At 46.7% G+C, this 20,803-nt stretch overlaps 2 protein-coding genes across 15 annotated transcripts in view; both read left to right on the top strand.

The window, feature by feature from the left end:
• The window catches only part of CIPC (CLOCK interacting pacemaker), a 30,855-nt gene extending 15,157 nt beyond the window's left edge, over window positions 1-15,698 (top strand). For all 5 annotated transcript variants that reach the window (XM_027569788.2, XM_027569787.2, XM_027569785.2 and 2 more), the window contains 3 exons: window positions 2,627-2,817; window positions 8,500-8,669; window positions 12,129-15,698. In XM_027569788.2, the coding sequence (XP_027425589.1) occupies window positions 2,682-2,817; window positions 8,500-8,669; window positions 12,129-12,998 (1,176 nt within the window). In that variant the 5' untranslated portion in view covers window positions 2,627-2,681 and the 3' untranslated portion in view covers window positions 12,999-15,698. The remainder of the gene's footprint in view (window positions 1-2,626; window positions 2,818-8,499; window positions 8,670-12,128) is intronic.
• The window catches only part of TMEM63C (transmembrane protein 63C), a 125,318-nt gene continuing 119,651 nt past the window's right edge, over window positions 15,137-20,803 (top strand). For 8 of the 10 annotated variants that reach the window (XM_027569780.2, XM_027569768.2, XM_027569774.2 and 5 more), the window contains exon 1: window positions 17,859-18,502. The gene's annotated coding sequence lies outside the window, so the exon portion shown is untranslated. Of the gene's footprint in view, window positions 15,264-17,858; window positions 18,503-20,803 lie in introns of those variants that run through there. The other 2 variants (XM_027569776.2, XM_027569778.2) reach the window with 2 other exon arrangements.

The raw sequence follows: 20,803 nt of genomic DNA, 5'->3' as shown, positions 1-20,803 counted from the left end.
AATAATTTTTACTTGCAGTTGTGTTTAAAATTCAGTCTCGTTCAGATAAGTTCCCTTTAAGTCCACTTCTACTGAATGCAAAAGTATGAGCAAGAGGGTTGCTAAAGGATGCTTGTGAACATCCTTGTCTTAATTTTATCTTGAATTGCTCCTCTGCTTCTGGAGTAGTTGATGTTCTTCACTATATCCACTGCTGGAGAAGTGTTCAGACTTGGCATTTCAGGGTATTCCAGATACAGTGCCCTTTGGCAGGGAGCTCGTGTTCCTCTCCACTCAGAAGGACAAATGGATGGAGTTGCAAGTCGACTGTGAATTAAAACCTCACCAGGCATTGCTTGTACCTAGTATCTTTGTGTATTCATGCTGCTGTAACAAAACAGCACGGACTGGGCAGCTCATAAAGAACAAAAATGTATTTCTCAACGGTTCTAGAAGCTGGAAATCCAAGGTCGGGGGCCAGCACAGTCGTCTTCTGGGTTACAGAGCGTTCACTGTCCTCTGGTGGAAGGGGCAAGGGGTCTCTCTGGAGTCTCCTTGATAATGCATTCATCCCATTCACGAGGGCTCCACTCTCATGATTTAAGCACCTCTCAAAGGCCCCCCCTCCTAATACCATCCTCTCTGGGGGTTAGGATTCCAACATAAGAATTTGGGGAGGGGGGACACAAACATTCAGACCACAGCACCTGCCCACTTGTCATCGTCATTGCCATTTTCCCTGTTCTCTTTATGCCTGCAGTAGCCTTTGTGTTCTTACCATGCCATCCTTACCACTGCCATTCCATAGGGACTCCAATGGCCTTGTTAAAATATCTGGAATGTTCTCAGCCTCTGCCAGCTCTTTGAAGGGTTCATTTGTCTCATTCTTTGCACTGTTAGCCAAGCCCTGGATCTGCTGTGGACTCGTGTGTCACTGGGGCAAGTGTAGGCTTCTTTAGCTTCTCTGGGCTCCTGACTTGTACATGTGACAGTCTCTCCAGCATCTCCACTTGGATGACCCACAGTCACTTCTCTCTACATAGCCAAGACCGGACCGGCCTAGCCATGCCACCCAGTCCCTCTGTGCCCTCTTGGGCTGCCTAGCCTCGGAAATGGTCCCACCATCTCCCTCCCAGCATGCAATCACCAAACCCCATCAAGTCTTCCTTCTAAATATATCTCTAATCTGTTCCCTTCTCTCCATCCCCACTGCCACCACTTTAATTCACCTGGGCTACTGCGGTAGTATCCAAATGATCTCAATGCCTCTCTTTCCTCTCTCCATTTTAACCTCAGTCCAGCCTCCAAAATGCTTCGAAAATGCTTATAAGGAACTGCCCGTCTGGCCCCCACCAGTCCCTCTAGGCGCAAGTGCATGGGGGGCTTTCTACCCCCCTGCACCGTGCTCTGGTCTCCCTGGCCTCTCAACTCTTTGAATGTGTCAGATTCTTTGCTCCTTTAGGGCCTTCATAGGGCCACGTCCCACTCATCCCCCTTCCCCTGGCTGACTCCTCTGGATCCCAGCTACATGTCACTTCCTCAGGAAAGCCTTCCCTTGCCCAGTACCTCCCACCCCAGACTGTTAGCCCCTCCCCTTCACAGCTGATATAAAAAATAGTGGTTAAGTGAGGCACCTGCGGTGGCTCAGTCGGTTAAGTGTCTGCCTTCAGCTCAGATCATGATCCCGGGGTCCTAGGATCAAGCCCCACATCGGGCTCCCTGCTCAGCTGCCCCACAGAGAGCCTGCTTCTCCCTCTCCCTTTGCCCCTCCCCCCCACTCATTTTCCCTCTCTCTTTATCAAAATTAATAAAGTCTTTTAAAAAAAGTGATTAAGTAGTTGTATGATTACTTGATTAGTGTCTGTCTGGCTCTCTAGACGATAAGCTCCAGCCAGGTAGCGACCATGTCTGTTCTGTGCACTTTGTATTGGTCCTAGCACAATGCCTGCTTCATAGTGGGCACTGGATAACTATTTCTAAATGACTGAGTGTCACTTAACCTGACCCTCAACTTCCTCCTCTATAAAATGGAAGAGCAACTGAGGAGGATATTTACAGCAGTAACGTGTGTGGACTTGTACAGAATCAAAGCACAATTATACATGGTCTTATTTGTGCAGAAAAGTTCTTTTTAAGCCAAAATGTAGCCTGCACATACGAGGAGTTGTGTTTACTCTGTTCAGTAGTACCTCATCCAAAGAAGTGAAAGGTTAATTTGAGCAACTCTCCTGTGGGAGGTGGCACCAAGTCTGGAGCCTGCCAGTGCATGCTGGGAAGGCAAGCCTTGTCCAAGATGGGCATCACCTCTCCTCTCAACCCTGGGGAGCAGGGTGGGGGGAGTTACCCCTTCCAAAAAGCCTAATCAAGTGTGCCTTTGTTAGCAGTTTACAAAGCTTCCACTAAGCGTGGTTTGTGTGCCCTGAATTTGTAATGGATTTTGAGGGCAGGAGAGGACAGTGAACCTCCTTTTGGGTGGAAACCATTCTCCTGTATAGCAAACTTGAAGCCCGTATAAGTGGAGGCCTCTGAGAAAATACGGAGGAAGTGGGCGAGGCCAGCGTTCTCTGCCCTCACTTTTCTCACCACCTGGATCACCTGTGTCAGCTCTCCAGGCACTGTCTTCTTACGTAATTGTTGTTTTTCCCAGGGCAATTCAGATGAAAGGAGGACCATTGATGAATCTGCTTGCAGCCCAGTAAAACATGGAGAGGAAAAACCCGTCCAGAGAGAGCCCCAGAAGACTCTCGGCCAAACTGGGCAAAGGCACGGAGATGAAGAAGGCGGCTCGTCAATTCGGCATGGCAGCTGCTGAGTCAGATAAGGACTCTGGATTTTCAGGTTAAAAATACCGTATTCCTTCCACATTGCAATGAATGATTTGCCTGAAAAATGTCCTCCCTAAAACTCATTTGTGTGATAAATGTGGGAAGCTTTCATGTACAGGATAAATAACTATCTGATCTCTTAAAATGGTAATTCTGGTGCCATATGCTGGGCTACCCATCAGAGTCATTGGGGGTTAGTTCTGAAGGGGTGATCTGCCATCTTTTTTCAACTCAGACTCTCTCAACTTTAAATCTTAACATGTCCAACTACTGCAAGTGATGACTGGAAAAAAAAATATTTAAATACAATTCTGTTGTCTTAGCTCCTTTTTCATAGGAATAGCTACATTGCCGGAAAAAAAGTACTACTGTGTGGTGTCACCGTGTAGCAAATGAAAAACAAAAGTAGTATATAATTTAAGGTAACTGTTTTCGCTAAGAAAGTAATTTTGCCATGTCTAAAAACATTTCCCCCCACAACCCATCCCTGCCAGGATCTGTGTATTCTGTATTTGGATGGAGACCCCCCAGTATACTTCCAAACTGGAGACCCTATTAGAGACAAGCAAGTAGAATGGTTTTAGGTTTCCTCACTAGTTTGTTTTAAACCTTATCTGAAAGGGCGAGCTTCCTACACAGCGAATGTTTTATTGTGCTGGGCACTTGTATTTCGAGGTTTGAGGGTAATGGCTTAAATATGGCTCTAGTGTCAACATCTTTGGCCAAGAGGACACAGAAAGATGATGCCAGGGGATTCTGGCTGGGTCAGCATCCAGGAGGTAGAGCCCCTCTCCTAGAGGAAGATGTATGTTATCCAGCTTCACAGAGACTAATCAATCCATCTTGTTGATTTATTAATTTATAGTATAAAATGCAGCTGTTAGGAAAATTAGAACTCTCATCCCTAGACTGGTGTGTTTTCTCCCTGTAGGCATACTGCATGAGAAGCCAAATTAAAAATAGATTGTTGCTCAGAGAGGAACAGAGTAACAACTGATCGAAGGATTAGAAAAAGGACAGTCCAGGGAAGGAGGGCCAGCTTATTAGCCCTTTGGGTTTTTCTTCTCTCTCAGCATTGTTTCCCAGGCTTGACTCATCATAAGGCTCACCTGAGATTCTTTTTTTAAAAATACCGATCACTACCACCCAGGTATGTCCTGATTCCCCTGAGGTCATCAGTTGCTAAAGGAATCTCATCAGTGTTACTCATTTAATTAGCAGAATGGCTTTTCAAGCTCCCAAGGGAGTTGGAGTACCTACTGAATAATAATAATGATGTTAACATTTACATAGAATTTACCATATAAGTTCTCTGTAACCGGTGGCTGGTTGGCAAGCCAGCCCCTGATGTATAATGTCTGCCGGTTTCCATGATACATACACTCTCACCAGGACCAATTAATTTCAAGCTACTTATACGATGTTACCAAATGGGATGGGAAGATTGGGGAATTAGAAAAGATGTATACCGTTAGTCTGAATGAGCTGGGAGGAACCAGCCGCAACACATCGTGGCATGAATCATGCTAAGTAGTTCACATAAAATAAATCATAACAACTATCCTGTAAGAAAGTAACTATTATGTTCCCCATTTTACCGATGAGGAAATTGAGGCATAGAAAGATTACATGATTTCCAGGGTGTCTGGGTGGCTTAGTCGTTAAACGTCCAACTCTTGATTTTGGCTCAAGTCACGATCTGAGAGTCCTGGGATTGAGCCCTGCTTTAAGCCCCGCCTCAGGCTCTGCTTAGCATAGAGTTGGCTTGTCCCTCTCCCTCTCCTCCTTCCCCTGCATGCGCTCATGCACACACACTCTCTCTACGATAAATAAAAAAATAACATCTTTTAAAAATTAAAAAAAAATTTTTTTTTTAAATACATAATTTCTAAGATCAGGTAACTGGTCAATGGTAGAGCTGGAATTTGAATCCAGGGATGTGTGATTCCAGAGGCCCTACCTTTCGACACTATAGCCCAGTACTTAGTGGCAAGGTCTGATGAAATTCTTGAGTCAGCCAAATCCACCTCATCTATTCATTTATTCATTCAATAATTGATCAGGAGTAGCCAGTGATGAGGAATACACTTTGTCTGAGATGCTCACAGTTGCTACACTGGAGTGAAAATATTCTGTGCAGGGACTAAAACCTACGTGGACGCTTGAGTGGCTCAGTTGGTTAAGTGTCTGCCTTCAGCTTGGGTCATGATCTCAGGGTGCTGGGATCGAGTCCCGCATCCGGCTCCCTGCTCAGCGAGGAGTCTGCTTCTCCCTCTCCCCTCTGCCCCTCCCCCTGCTCATGCTTCCCTCCCTCGAGCGCACTCTCTTTTTCAAACAAGTAAATGAAATCTTTAAAAAATATAAAACAAAATAAACCTACATTTGGTGCAGCTATCCACACTTCTTGGTGTTCTATAAGACAGCCACAAGATTCCCTTGCTTTGGCATTCCATATATACTGACCTTTGGCCCAAATTCATCAGGGACTGGGCTGAGATTATGGTTGAAGTTTGGGGGGGGGCACGTGGATACCTGTGCAGTTCCTGTTATCTGAATATTGCCGTGGATTGAGCTAAGGTTATTCCATATTCCAGCCAGACTTTTATTGGTTAGGATGGTGTATGAGTTTGCTAGGACTGCCATAACAGTATCACAAACCGGATGACTGAAACAGCACATTTGTCATCTCACAGTTCTAGAGGCTAGAAGTCTGAGATCAAGGTGTGGGCAGGGTTCATTCTCTGAGGGAGAATTAAAAAGAAAAAAAAATACTGATCACAAGAAAATGTAATCTCCTGGAGATTACGATAGTGAAGGTCTCGGGGAGGGCCTGAAAGATGGGTTTTACCACTTTTTACACGTGTCTCTGGTGATTTCTGTGATCAGACTGGTTTGGGAAACATTGTAGGCCTAATGGCTCTTTTTTTTCTTTTAGTATCATGTTTGTTTTTCATCTCTTTTTCATATCATGAAGGTAATACGTGCTCATTGTAGAAGCTTCGGAATTTAGGAACATGCAAAGAAGAACTAAACATCCGTAATCCTACCACCGATTATTGCCAGGATATTGACATTAACATCTGCCTTCCAACAACCTCAGCCTTGTCAGGCCACATGTTTTGTAGTATGTCCCAAAGTCTGGATAGTTTTTCTGATAGTTGCCTTATTCTCTATGTCAAAGCACTTTAAGGAGCATTATGTTGTTCAGACATAAGGTGGGATTAAAAATCATCGTTATGCCCCAGAAAGTGGCCCCAGTGAATGCCTCCGGCCTCTCCTGGGCCATGTGCCAGGGAGTGAGTTCATCAGTTCCCCAAGTTACCATTCCAGTTACCTTGGAGCGTGATGGGATTTGTAAAACCAAGGTAGTTTTTCCCATTTGAATTATTTTCCCAGCTTTATGTTTTGAAAAATTTCAAATATACACAAAACGGAACGAACATCACAGATGTCTTTCGTTCAGATCCACTGAGTAATACCATTTTGCCCTATTGCTTTATCTCTCTACACATACACACCTCTTTCTGTTCACACACATATCTTTATATAAACATATATAGTTCAGTACGAATTTTCTAAAGAAATAAAATTCTTCTGTATAATTACAACATTAGTGTCATAACCAAGAATTTTCACATTGATGTAGTTATTAATTAGCCACAGTCCATATTCAGATTTTCCCCATTGTCTCAATATTGTCCTTTATAACTGTTTATCTTTTTGTCAATGTGTTTGTTTTGGATCCAGGATGCAGTTGAGGATTGTGTGCGTTTCATTTAGTTGTCCTTTTTAGTCTGAGTCAGTCTAGAACAGCATCTTCATCTTTCCTTGCCTTTTCCTTCCTTCCCTTCTTCCCTTTGTTTTCTTTAACAACAGTGACATTTTTGAATGAATTAGGCCTGTTGTTTTGTAGACTGTCTCACTCTCTGGATTTTTCTGGTAGTTTCCCCATATTAGAATCAGGATAAGCATTTTTTTCTTTACCAGAGTACTACACTCTTGATGTTACGTCTTTCCCATAGCAGCACATAACGAGACTCCAAAGTTTGTCTGTTCTTGGTGATGCCCTCCCTGGCTGGTCATGTGGTTAAGGTAGTGTGTAAACATATAGGAGATTTATTTATTGTAAAAGTACCCTTTTCTCCTTGTAATTAGTACATAGTTTATGGGATGATACTTTGACACTGCGTAACTATCCTGTTTCCCAAAAACTCTTGACCAGTGGTTTTAGCAACCACTGATGTTCCTTGCCTGAATCAATTACTACATCCTTGGCTTAAAAATGGTGATCCGATTTATCACTCCTTGTACACTTTATTAGCTGACAGTCTTCTGTACAGCAGGGTACCACTGTGGATTCATGGAATTCTTTTGTAATTCATTTCCTATATAATTGTCCCAAATTTGGCCAGTGGGAACTCCTTCTAGATAGTTCTGTGTTTTTTCGACTTTGACCCCATTTGTGTTTGAGCACTTCCTTGTTTTCTGGGACAGTAAGATGTCCAGGCTCATCATGTACTTTTCACTGCCAAGGACTTGAATTGAACTCAGCTGTTTCTCCAAGGATCTGTTTTTCTTTTTGTGCAGAATGGCGTTTAGAAACAAGATCCATGCGCTAGGCATGCATATTGCTTCTCAGGTCCTTTGTCTCTGGCCCTGGTTCTTCACTAGAGGTGCACATTCGGAATCCTTGTGCTTTGTGAAAATCCACTTGCCTGGGCACCAGATAAGTCATTCAGTAGATTGAGGGGAGGCCCCCAACATCTGTAAATTCTAAAAAACATCACTAGAGATTCTGATTAAATGCAAGTGTTGACAGTTACACTCATTTAAATTATAGTCACATTTCCGTCCTGCCTCAGCCAAATTACTCAGATTCTTGATGAGCATTTAGTGTATTCCCAGACTCCTCGCTAGCAGGATTAGAGCAGTCTCTTGGTTTACTCTAGGAGGTAGCTAATTAAGTCCTTTTTGTATGGATTTCACATCGGGCAACCTCATTTTCTTTACCTCGGAGAGTATCTTTCTATCTCCCATTGTGCAGGATCCCCAAGAGGCACACTCAGTGTGCATTTAGGATACCAACACCTCCTTTGTTGGAGGTGTTGGGTGGAGGTGGCTAACAGACACATTTTAAATTTCAGCTTTGATGAACTTATCCAGAATTGTGCAATTAGAAAATTTAGGATGGAGCTATTTAAATTTCAGCATGGATATAAGTTTTGAGGTTTACATAAGGTTGGTTTTGTTTTTATTATTATATCTTGAGATATAATAATAAGCCTCTAAAGGTCTTAATCCTGCCCCAGTCACACACACACTCCCCTCCTGTCTCAGCAGCAGATTCTTGAAAGTAATGATCTAACTTTGAAACCTTCCACCTGTTTCTCCTGTAGGCTGGTGATGATTACTTTCACATAAACCCTAACTGATGCAAGCTTTTGTCTGTAATAGAGTTAGAAAGGAAGTCTGCTGTCCTAGGGCAGTGATTTGTAATCTTTTGGGGCTAGGAGGGGTCATGTGTGGATTCCATTGAGAATACAATGAAAGCTAAAGACCCATTCAGAAAAATTCACAAAAATGTATATCACAAATGTTGCATTCCATTTTGAGAAGTCTGTTAACTCCTTAGAAGGTCTGCTTAGGAGCCCCTAGCCTAGATCCTATGCGAACTGACCATTCTTCTGCCCAGCAGATGGGAGCTCAGAGTGTCTGAGCTCGGCCGAGCAGATGGAGTCCGAGGACATGCTGAGTGCCTTAGGCTGGAGCCGAGAAGATAGGCCAAGGCAGAACTCCAAGACTGCGGGCAGTGCCTTCCCCACGCTGTCACCGATGGTTGTCATGAAGAATGTGCTGGTCAAACAGGTGAGGAGGACTACTGTCTCCTGATGTGTCTGCACATTAAAGTTTCTGAGCTCCCTGTGTACAGTGCCTCTCCCTCTCCATCAAGGAGGATTTTAGAAGCAGACCACTGGAACCACACTGATGTGTGCTTCTGTCCTGGGGACAGTGTTTTCAGAAGGACTGTGATAATCATGACCCGTGTTCCCATTTTCCAGACAGTAGGACTACTTTATTTCTGTATTCCTGGTTTGTCCATAGGGACCCCAGAATTCTTTGTCACGTATAAAGGAACAAAGTAAAAATGTTGTAACTTCCTCAGTGCATTCTAACATATGGCAGAACTGAGGGTAGAAACAAAAGAATCTCTTTTTAATTTGAGTTGCCCTTAAATTGAGAGATGTAGGATGTATTTACTTGTTTGAGCAGGAGAGGCAATTTCCATGTTCTCTCAAAGCCATGTCATTAGTGAGAAAGCAGCTCTTTGGTTTGGGTATGGCTATCCCAGTAGAGTCCACACAGCATTGTTGTGGAATTGAAAAGTACCCTGTTTGGGGCTTTATTACATAACTATGCATATGACATGACTATTGTCTGGATATGAAAGAAAAGAAGATTTAGAAATGAAAGTGTAAGCTCAGCCCAGTGCTTGAAACAGAGAATTCAATCACATTAACTTGGCTAAAGAACATTTAATCTTACCCTTCTTTGCTCAAAAGCATTATCAGTTCCCATGTGGGTCCACTGATGAGGCTGCTTGCAGCTGGTGAAGTTGGAGATCTGGCTTTGTGTTGTTGACCTTCCCACCTTAGGTGGAAGAACCTGGCGAGAGCCTGACAGGAAACCCTAGGATCTGAACTGTTTACCTCGTTCTTACAGAGGAACACAAACTGATTGTCACCAAGGCAACCTAGTGACTTGGGGGAAAGAATTAAGAATTTGAAGATTTTTTTCCTTGGCAGATCACATCTCAGCTGGAAGCATACATAGTTGTCCTTAGTGAGACAAATAGAGGAAATAAAGACATGAGATGGATCCCACATGAGATTGTCCAGGCCCCCCCCCCCCCCCCCAGTGCCGCTTGCTTCTGGTTTGGTTGTTTTTCCTCCGGCCTCTTTTTGTCCCCGCCTTCCTCTCCTGCTCCCTTCTGGCTCTTTCTTGTGTGCCTGTCTGTGTTTATGTGCCTTCTTTGTGGTAGGCGAGACTGGCAGCTCCTGAGGGCTGGAGGAGTGAGTAGGCTTTTCCAGCAGAGCGTCATTCTTCAGGACAAAGACCTCCAGGAAGGAAGGCTGCTGGGCTCGATCAGGAGCTTGGAGGCTCGGGGCGAGGCAGGCTGACCTAAGAGGAGCAGTCTAGGAGTTTTGTTTTGTGTTTTCAGACATGCTTGAATCCAGCACATGCCAAAATTAAAATAATTTGTACACTTAAAAAAAAAATCTGCGTATTGTGTAATGTCTTGATTATTGCTGCTTGCTTTTAGTCATTTTTGTTGTGAGGGTCTGATTCCCTCCCTGCCACCAGACCATGTGATCTTGCACATCATTACTTAGCCACCGTGGACTTCAGTTTGCTCATCTTTAACATGAAAGCTTTTTGTGAAATGATTCTGAGATCCTATCCAAGCCGAAAATCTTGTCCCGTGTTCCCTCAGATGATTTCAATGTGAATAATACATTGTCGAATCTAATAATTAGAACAAATAAGCTAAGTATCTATGAAGGCAGTGAGCATACAGCCGCATTAGGAAGAACAATCCACTGAAATCATCTTGGGAGAGTAATGAGTTAGACAGTTTGTGGATCTCTTTGCCTCCTAGGTCTTGTCCTTATGGCATAAGTGACTAGGGGGATAGCGTGAAGTTTTGCTCCTGACTGAGTGGGCTAGGCTGATCTCTACTTCAAAAGACCTCTAATTTTGGACCTCTGACAAGGAAATGTGGTGCTAGGCCTGGTACTGCTTGCTTAGGCACACCCCAGGGTATGTTCAAACACCAACTGGGCTCCAGAATGGACTCTCTGGGTCATCCTAGCCTTTGTACAGATGAACTGTAGTTGAACTTGGCCTAAAGTTCCTAGCCAGGCATCCAAGAAGCTGAAATGTCTGCAACATGGTGTGCAGATATGGGAAGACAGTCCATAGCTTTCTTCAGATAAATCAAATGGCCCCACCACAGGTAAGAACCTCCATCGGGTTCTCTCTTCCTAGCCTCATCTATACCCATATCTTTGGGACTGAGTCAGAACTGGACTGGCTTTTTTTTTTTTTTTAAGATTTTATTATTTATTTGACAGAGAGACAGCGAGAGAGGGAACACAAGCAGGGGGAGCAGGAGAGGGAGAAGCAGGCTTCCTGCTGAGCAGGGAGCCCAATGTGGGGCTCGATCCCAGGACCCTGGGATCATGACCTGAGCCGAAGGCAGATGCTTAACGACTGAGCCACCCAGGTGCCCCAAGCCATGCCCTTCTTTATTAGACTTCCATCTGAATCAGTATTTTAAGAATAAAAATGTACAATCGAGGGGTAACATAACAAAAGCTGAGTAGTGAATGGTTAGGATGGACTTTAGAGTCAAACCGAGGATGGAATCCTAGCTCCATCACTTAGTAGCTCAGAGGCTTAAAGCGAGTTATTTCCACTTTCTGAGCCTCTATTTCTTATATATGAGCAGAAACAGTAACTCGGCCTGGGTATTAGCGAGGTGAGATGAGAGCACCCACATAAACGGCCACACGCAGTGCCCCCGCCTACGTAGTGAGCACCGCGGAGGCACCGTTCTCTTGAATGGCTTACTGGTGACCGGGCGGCCCCAACAATATGTATCTCTCGAATCCAAAGTCATTTTCAGGTGCAAGAGGTCCCAGATGTAACTAAATGAAGACAGACTTTGGTGTGAAGACATATTTATAGTCTTGAGATGATCACCTTTTATGTCAGGACATCGCACTATCCGTATTTTCATTGCCTCAGTTGTGACCTTAACCCTGTCATTACTTCCCCTGCCTACGATCTCTCTCTGAGGGCTAGCACTTGAATGAAAATGATAGAGTTCCTTCAGTTTTCCCTTAAGAAAGGTAAACACACACACACACACACACCCCACCCAAACCCCCCCCCACACACACACACCCCACCCAAACCCCACACACACACACACACACACCCCACCCAAACCCCACACACACACACACACACCCCACCCAAACCACACACACACACACACACCCCACCCAAACCACACACACACACACACACACACACCACCCAAACCACACACACACACACACACACACACCACCCAAACCACACACACACACACACACACACACACACACACACACACACGGGTTTTCAGGCCGCTTTTCCGTCACGTTCGTGAGGAGGGCTAGCGCGCCAGTGAGGCAAGCTCCGCAGTGGCCGGGAGCTCCCCGCGCCTCCCCTCTTGGCAGGTCACGGCAGCGTGCTGCTCTTCTCCTTTGTTCGCAGGGCAGCAGCTCATCCCAGCTCCAGTCGTGGACCGTCCAGCCCTCCTTCGAGGTGATCTCGGCGCAGCCGCAGCTGCTGTTCCTTCACCCACCCGCGCCGCCTCCCGCGAGCCCGTGTCACGCCGGTGAGAAGAAGTCGGACTCCAGGAACTACCTGCCCATTCTAAATTCTTACACCAAAATCGCCCCCCACCCAGGCAAAAGGGGCCTCTCCGTCAGCACAGAAGCAAGAGGAGACAGCGGGATGCAGAAGAAAGTCTGTGCCGAGAGACTGGGGCCGAGCCTGTCTTCCAGGGAGCCCGCCAAGCCCGGCGCCGCGCCCCCCAGCCCGCCGGCGCCCGCACCGCCCGGCGCCCAGCGGGCCGAGGACTCCGCTCCGCAGGGCGTGCCCTCCCTGGCGGCGGGCGGAAGTCCACAGACTCTTCAGCCGGTGTCCAGCAGCCACGTGGCTAAAGCCCCCAGCCTGACCTTCGCTTCCCCCGCCAGTCCCGTCTGCGCGTCGGACAGCACGCCGCCCGGCGGCGAGAGCAGCTCCCCGCTCTCGCCCCTGTGGGCGGCCGGGCGCCTCTGCCGCAGCCCCGAGCTCTTCGAAGAGCGGCGGCAGAGCAAGCACAGGCGCTTTCACAATACCCTGCTCGTCCTGCACAGGTCCGGTCTGCTGGAGATCACGCTGAAAACCAAGGAGTTGATTCGTCAGAACCAGGCGACTCAGCTGGAGCTAGACCAGCTGAAGGAGCAGACCCGGCTGTTCATCGAGGCCACCAAGAGCAGGGCTCCTCAGGCCTGGGCCAGGCTGCAGGCCTCTTTAACCTCGGGGTCTAGGCATAGCGGCAGTGACCTGGAAGCATTCTCCGACCACCCAGACATGTAACCCAGGAGGCTTTTGCTGTCACTTGAGCGGTTCTTTTTAACACTTTGGCTGTTTCTACTCCTGTTTCCCAAAGCTTATGTAAGAGCTTTTCCTTCTACACTTAAACTGTTGGGCAGTTCACTTAGGAAGCCACATGCCCATACCCGGCCGCTGTCTTAACCTGTGGTCTGTGCACAGTTTACATACGTCCCTGTCCCTCTGAGGACCTCAGATTCGGAGCGCCCTCGGGGCCCCTTTCCTCAGCCTGCAGGCACTTAGATGGGTCGCGGGGCCAAGCAGGAGAGATGGTTGTGTGGGGCTCTTGTGGCTGTCACCTCCCACCGTCCCACGCACTCACTGCGATCAAGGGTACAGTGACGGGGAGGAGCACACAGAGTGACACCTGTCAAACCAGGGAGTAGGTGACAGAAGGATCCCTTTGTGGAGCTTCCCTTGAATGTCTTAGTCACAGAGAGAAAGAGGAGGCGTCTTGCGTTCCACAAGGCATCGTGCCATCTGGGCAAACGCTAAAATGCCTCGGGCACAGGTTGGGCCGAGGGTGCAAGCGCTTAAGCATGTGACGCTCTGTCTTCCTAAACTGGAAAGTCGAGGCGGGAGGGTCGCACCATTGAACTCTTTCACTCTAATCACAAGCCAGATTGCTCCTCACTTAAACTGGTAGGCAAAATACTTCAGATTTGTAAAGTATGGAATGGATTCAGTACCATCTGGAATTATAATTGCTGAATTGCTTTTTTGACTTAGACTCTGAAGAAAGTAGACATGGCCAGCATCTCTTGGTTGGGAGTTTGGAGGAGTCTGGAAATGTATGCTTCCCACCCCCCCCCCCCCCCGCCCCTTCTTTTGAAACAATGCAACCTGTTTTATGTGTGAACATCTCAAAAGAGAGCTTTGTGGCTTCTGAGAATGTACGTAAATTAACTCTCTGCTGCCACCTTTTTATCCCCTTTTGTTTTTGTAAAAGAGGAAAGGAGTGATCACTAAGCTTGACCCACTTTGAATTAAAACCATCCTGAGGTCATGACATTGAAGTGCCCAAAACGTTGGAAACCATTCTTCGTACCGATTTTCTTTGCCTCTCCAAAGTTTTCATTTGTTGCATGTCACAGTGCCGTGGAGCACTTGCGGGGCAGAGTCTTCTGTGTTTCCTTTGTGCGTTGGATGTCGGCAGCAAAGCCAGAGGTGTAGGGTTGGTTGTTTGAAGCTCATCTAGAAATGGAGGGTGTGATACAATGTCCAGATGATACCGATTCTTTGAGCTTCATGGTAAAGGTAAATGGAATTTCTAAGTAGTATCATTTCCGACTTTTTATCTCATTTAAAAATTTCATCCTCTTGAAAATCTCTGTGCAAATTACCTTAATAAGAAATCCTGTATGACCAGCTTCACCTTTTCTACAAAGAAAGATGTTCTGGAAGTTTCACCAGGGCCAGAAGCTAATGCTCACATTTACCTGGTAGTTATAACTGTCACATAGTTTTTAAATTTCAAGGCTTCAGATTGCCCTCACTTTGCTATTAAACATGTATGATTTAGATATGACCAATTTAAAAAGAGCTTGGTAAAATCTCTGCACTCTCCTGATCAGTGCAGAATTATTACCTGCAATTTGCTTTCTGAAGGAGTTTCAAAATCCCAACAAATGTGTCTTTAAGCAGACTCTCAGCTCCTTTGAATATTCTCCTCTTGGCCCACTCCATTTGCCTCCCCTCAATCCGTGTGGTACTACGACAGTTCTGCTCTGCGCACCATGCTAGGAAGCTTCCTTTTTGGCAGAACGTATTTGGCAGCAAAGCTACTGAGACAGGTGCACTCAGAACAGCCTGGGCGCCAGTCATGAGTCTTACTGAGTGTCAAAAATCTGAACATACTTGCTGAGAACCAAATTTATTCCATCGGAAAAACCCTCTGTGGAGCTATCACCCTCTTGGACTCTTCTTCCTAGATTAAGATTGGCATTTCCCTTCCTGTTATGGTAAAAGATGATGAAAGCCACCATTGATCTGCACTGCTGAGTGGCAGGGGAAGCAGCACCTCCCCGGCTTCTCTCTGATTGTGTGACTTCGTGCTGGAAGTCTCTCTAGGCTGTTAGCATGGGTGTTCTTTCCCTCGTGGAGCTGTAAGCAGATGAAGCCAACTAGGGAAGCTAGTTCTTGGAAGAAGAGGTCCACTGAGGCTCCCAGACATTAGGGGCCAGACGCCAGATCGGCACATGGAGGAACCTCGGAGTAGACCAGAAGGATCTCTGGTGGTTGCACAAGGCTGTAAGTAGTGATGGTCTTAGTGGGCATGATTTGATCTGGTATGAAGTACTGCGGCAGAGCTGCCGTCTTCTGCAAGTGAGAAGCAATTCTTAGTTCAGACCAACACTTAAAGAAAACTTACTGGCAGATTTTGTTGGCAGGGGTGAGACATGTCTAGAAAAAGCTGCTGATGGAACTGGTTATGGGAACGGAGTTTAATAACATTTGTAATTTATTACACTCATGGCTTTTTATTGATTATAGTATTATCTGACTTTACTATGATTCCTGCAACAGAAAAGTAACTCTCGTGCATATATTGAAGTGTTTTTCCTGCTATGAATTCTTTAGGGTAGAGATTTATTTACCAAATGTGAATTCTTTTGAGGAAATATGAAGTTTTGTAGAAATTGACTGTGAAATGTCAGAGAAAAATAAAAGTCACTTACTTGAAAACTACTTTGCCTTTCTGCTTTATAAGTGCTTGAAAATGCTAAGTGAAATCTAGAGTAAGTACAGTCAACCCTTGAATAGCATGGGTTTGAAGGGCTCTACTTCTCTGTGGATATTTTTTGATAAAGGACGGTATAGCGCTGCACATGTTGCTTCCTTATGGTTTTCATAACCTTTCCTCCAACTATGTCATTGTAAGTATACAGCGTATCATACATAGAACATATAAAATAGGTGTTACTCAACTGTTTATGCTACTGGTAAGGCTTCTGGTCAACAGTAGGCTTTTAGTATTTAAGGTTTTGGGGAATCCAAACCTGTATGTGGATTTTCAACTGTGCGCCGGGTGGGGGGTGGGGTGGTTCGGCAACCCAAAGCCCCATGTTGTTCAAGGCTGAACTGTATTTGAATTAAGTTTCAAACATATGTACTCAGGTCACTTGGGAATGTTGGGATTAGATACTGAACCAGTGTGAACTTGAAATGCAGGCAATCTTAAGGCAAATGAATAGTCCAGTGTTCCCTGGCATTTTGGAGGTTTACATTGGGTAGGTTGGGAGGACTAAGAGATTCAATCCAATGGTTTCTTTCTTCTGATCTGACACTTTCACAAATGTCAAAACTACGGTTGTCTGCTGGTATAAACTAATGCCACATTAAATGAAGTTCTTCCTACCACGGAGGTCCTTAGCAAGTACAACTCCAGGCTCCCTCCGTGCCTCTCAGAGTAGATTCTCATGCTCTGCTCTTCCCTGCTCCCCAAGGCCAGTCCAACCGCCCCTCCCAATTTTTAAGACGCTGGAAAGATAAAAGCTTATTCTCATGTAAAGGCCTAGAGGGTTGCCGGAGTCTAATTCACACAGCATTCTTTCTTTCTTTTTTTAAAAGATTTTATTTATTTGACAGAGACACAGCGAGAAAGGGAACACAAGCAGGGGGAGTGGGAGAGGGAGAAGCAGGCTTCCCGCAGAGCAGGCAGCCCGGTGTGGGGCTCGATCCCAGGACCTTGGGATCATGACCCGAGCCGAAGGCAGACGCTTAACGACTGAGCCACCCCGGTGCCCTTCACAGCATTATTTCTGTCCTACACAATTTTCTAAGCAACTTTAGAATGTATGGCTGTACGACCACTTAAATGAAATGTCAAGATAGCTAGAGAGGGCCCCTCCTGAAATCGAGAAACATCTTCCCATAAGAAGTGGTATCCAAGAGAGGCAGACCACACAGAGTGGATCTTTGAGAGATTAAAGTGAACGGGGTTATTTGAGTTGTGGCCCCGGCCCCTTGGCCTGATTCCTGTACAGGGAAATACTTGTGCACCTAGGACGCCTGTTTGATCCACCCTGTGGATGGTTATCACGGCAGATCGTAGCCTGGTGCAACGGGGTCTAAAGACGTGCACGCACCTGTCCCCTCGGTTACCCATAAACTGGGTGGCTTTGGGTAAGTCACTGAGCCTCTCTTGCCATCACTCCTGGCTGAATAACGAAGGATAGGAACTCATTCTCCCCACGATTCTTCCCAGCCTTCGCCATTTGAAAGATCCCTAGCTGTGTTACAGGTGAGCCATAAAATTAACAGACTTAAAACATCCTGGGGTGTCTACAAAGTAGGTCCCTGGTGCTCTGGCAAGATGATTTTAAAATGTTCCGTCGGATTTTTAACTTCTATGTGGCTCAAAGGGAAGCATTTTGTCGGTCCACATTGGTTTTGCCTTTCTTGAGATTGTCTGGTTGCAGCTAACATGAATTTGCCAATTCCCATATAACAGCCTGCTCTCAAAGAGTTAATGAGCCCCATAGGAGATTCGTTTGGGGTTAAATCAAATCAAGTCCTTCCTAGTCAGTCATCGGCAAACAGCTGCCTCCTTTCATCTGAACTGAAGGATAACTGGTTGTATATGTCGGAGGGCATGTCAGTGAGCTTGCATTTCAGTCCAGACACCCTCCCCCCCCCCCCCCCCCCCCCCCCCCCCGCCTGGCTAGAGAGGATGCTTCTGCGACTGTTAGAAGGTTGACTTAACACTGCGTTCGAGGTACACGGTCACAGACCATGTAAATGAGGTCCTGCTTTCTGAGGGCTTTGTTCTGGTCCCAGCCTTCCGGGAACCACTAGCAAGCACTCGGAAAGAGAGGCGGGGCTGAGGTCCGCCTGGAGGGGGGAAAGGGGCAGCCGGAAGCAGTCTTTATCTCTGCAACCTGTTTCCTTTATCATAGGAGGGGGTGATCCCTGCTGTCCCCTTGGCATCCTGAGACTACGGTGAGGTGAGGAACAGTGATGCCTCCGAAGTTTTAAAAGTTTTAAAACCGCTCCACACAGCGAGCCAGCCCCCTTGCACGCACACCCAGCAACCCGTCACGGGTTGTCATTTGCTTGGAATGACGAAGACTGTCTTCTACCAAAATCTCATTTCCAACTAAGGGGAAGACAGCAAATATGAACCCAGCCTTTGACTGGTTTCCCGGAAGGGGGCATCCTGTGGGTCCTTGGTGTCCTGTGACCGCTCTCGCTTCTTCCACTCGGAGTTCCTGCTCGGTTCTTGGAGCACGTGGCATCCCCCCACCCCCTCGCTGACGGACGGTTATGCAAGCCATTAGAGAATTGCTTGGAGGAAGAGTCTGTACGGCTCTTGCTTCAAATTACGGCAGCTGGAGAAGGCGAGCAAGAGAGAGAAGCCTGTGGAGTAGGAAGTTAATGCAGCAAGTGGGTTGGAAGCCTTTAGGAAAGTAAGGGGGGGCCTGAAACCTGGAAGCAGGATCCCGCGGCCTGCCTGCGGGAATGAGGAGCGTTCGGAGCGGCTGGAGAGCGTGAGTGAAAAGAGCGGCCTTCAGTTTTCTGATCTTTCTCTCAGGAATTGCAGGGACTTGGAGGAGGGCTCGCTACTTCTGGTAGCAGTCTCTGTAACAGATGGGCGTCTGTTTTCCGGACCCTCCCCCAAAAGCCTTTGACCGCTGTGGGGCCAACGGGAGCCCTTGGCCTGGAGCCCGCCCTCCATTTGGGGCTAGGAGCATGGCAGCTCAGGGTCCAGGCTGAGAAACCACGAGCGGAGACTACCTGTAGATGGCAAAACCCTACGAATCCCGACGCTATCTGGGTTGCAATCACCCATCTTCAGCCATCCCTTATACAAATTCGTAACCTGTCCCAAAGTTAAGGGGAGAGAAGACACTTAAAGATGCCCACAAATAAAAAAAAAAAGTTGCACCCTCAGTGGGCCCTGAATCAAACTTGACAAAGGCGGGAAAGCCTGGTTCCTGGAGGCCCAGGGGTCCTAGCCAGTGCTTAATTCCGGCTCCCGTCTGTTCTCCGGCAAGGCTTCCGGGCTTCTTGCTTGTCACCGGGCTACTCAGGAAATGCAAATGAGTGTTCACTTAAGCAACACACATAGAGGAAAGGCAGTGAACCACCAAAACCAACATCCCAGGGCCCCCCCCCCCCCCGCTGACCGCCAAGTTCAGGCGTGGTGTAGACAGCGGCTTTCACTGACGGTTTTCACGCTCCTGCGGGCCGAGGGGCCATAATAACTTGAAGGGGAAAACCCTTTCCTGAAGCCTTTAAGGTGATCCTTGTTGAGTCGAGATATCTGGAAGTTGCACTTCACAGTCTAGGCTGCTTTCTTTTTTTTTAAATGTTTTATTTATTTATTCATGAGAGTCAGAGAGAGAGAAAGAGAGAGGCAGAGGCAGAGGGAGAAGCAGGCTCCCCGCCTAGCAGGGACCCCGATGCGGGACTCAATCGCAGGACCCTGGGATCATGACCTGAGCGGAAGGCAGACGCTTAACCATCTGAGCCACCCAGGCGCCCTAGGCTGCTTTCATTCTTGAAGCATTTTTGGAGCCTTGGTTATGCTGTGAATCTTTTAGCTAGGACATTACTAATATTGCTGGTTGTGCCAGTGAGGTTGGGCCACGGTGACAGGACCGGCTTCCTGGCCCCCAGTGGCAGAGGCCATGGCTGCGTGGGAGCTCCCACTCAATCATAAATGTCTGCTGCACTGATGGTGTGTGTGTGTGTGTGTGTGTGTGTGTGTGTGTGTGTGTGTGGAAAAGGGCTCTGGGCCCGTGTGTGTGTGTGTGTGTGTGTGTGTGTGTGTGTGTGTGTGTGTGTGAGGAAAAGGGCTCTGGGCCCCCCAGGGTCAGAAGTGAGCAGGCACTTGACAGTGCAGGTTTGCCCCAGGGTAGTTCCCACTTTGGGAGACCTTTAAAAATCCTCAAACCTGGGCTCTTTACTGCTCCGTTTGTCCCTTCTCCTCCTTACTCCTCTCCAAATTTGTATTCTTCTCAAAGCCTGATCATTTGTACTTCTCCTGAAAGTTTTCATGACTCCTGAAGCTGACCCAAGACACCGTCCTTGTTTCTTCAGAGTAACAAATACATAATTATGTCCCAGGTGCTGGCCTAGTTGTAGGGTGGTAAATAAAACAGACATGGTCTCTGCTGATATTCTCGTGGGAGGGTGGCAATGACCATCAACTAGTCAGTCACCTCTCTGGTAGTTTGGGTCTCACTAGGTCTTATACATCCAAAGTTGGGTGTGTAAGTCTGGGAAAGGTGATATGTCCTGCTCGCTTCTACTTTTATTTAATTTTTTATTTGTTTTAAATATTTTATTTATTTGAGAGAGAGAGATAGAGATGGTGACAGAGATAGCGAGAGAGAGAGCACGAGTGGGGAGGAGATGGAAAAGCAGGCCTCCCCTGGAGCAGGGAGCCCGATGCAGGGCTCTCTCCCAGGACCCTGAGACCATGACCTGAGTTGAAGGCAGAGGCTTAACTGACTGAGCCACCCAGGTGCCCCCACTTTTATTTTAAAGATTAACATTTTGATAATCTTTGGGTTTAGCATCCTTTGTGTAGGGCAAGGTTTCTTAATATTGAACTACTAGTTGAGAACAGAAGTGTTGATACAGGCATAATATATTAGTTAAGTTCACCCCAATACTCAGGCACACTAGCAGAGAGTTCTAAGAAGTAGACTACCTGTTTGGTGACTCACCTTCACACTTTTTTTTTTTTTTTTAAGATTTTATTTATTTATTTGACACAGAGAGAGAGAATACAAGTAGGCAGAGTGGCAGGCAGGCAGAGGGAGAGGGAGAAGCAGGCTCCC

Source organism: Zalophus californianus, chromosome 6, assembly GCF_009762305.2.
Source record: "Zalophus californianus isolate mZalCal1 chromosome 6, mZalCal1.pri.v2, whole genome shotgun sequence".
In the NCBI taxonomy this organism is placed as follows: domain Eukaryota; kingdom Metazoa; phylum Chordata; class Mammalia; order Carnivora; family Otariidae; genus Zalophus; species Zalophus californianus.
The sequence above is the reverse complement of the archived record's forward strand: the minus strand, read 5'-3'. Positions and strand labels throughout refer to the sequence as shown.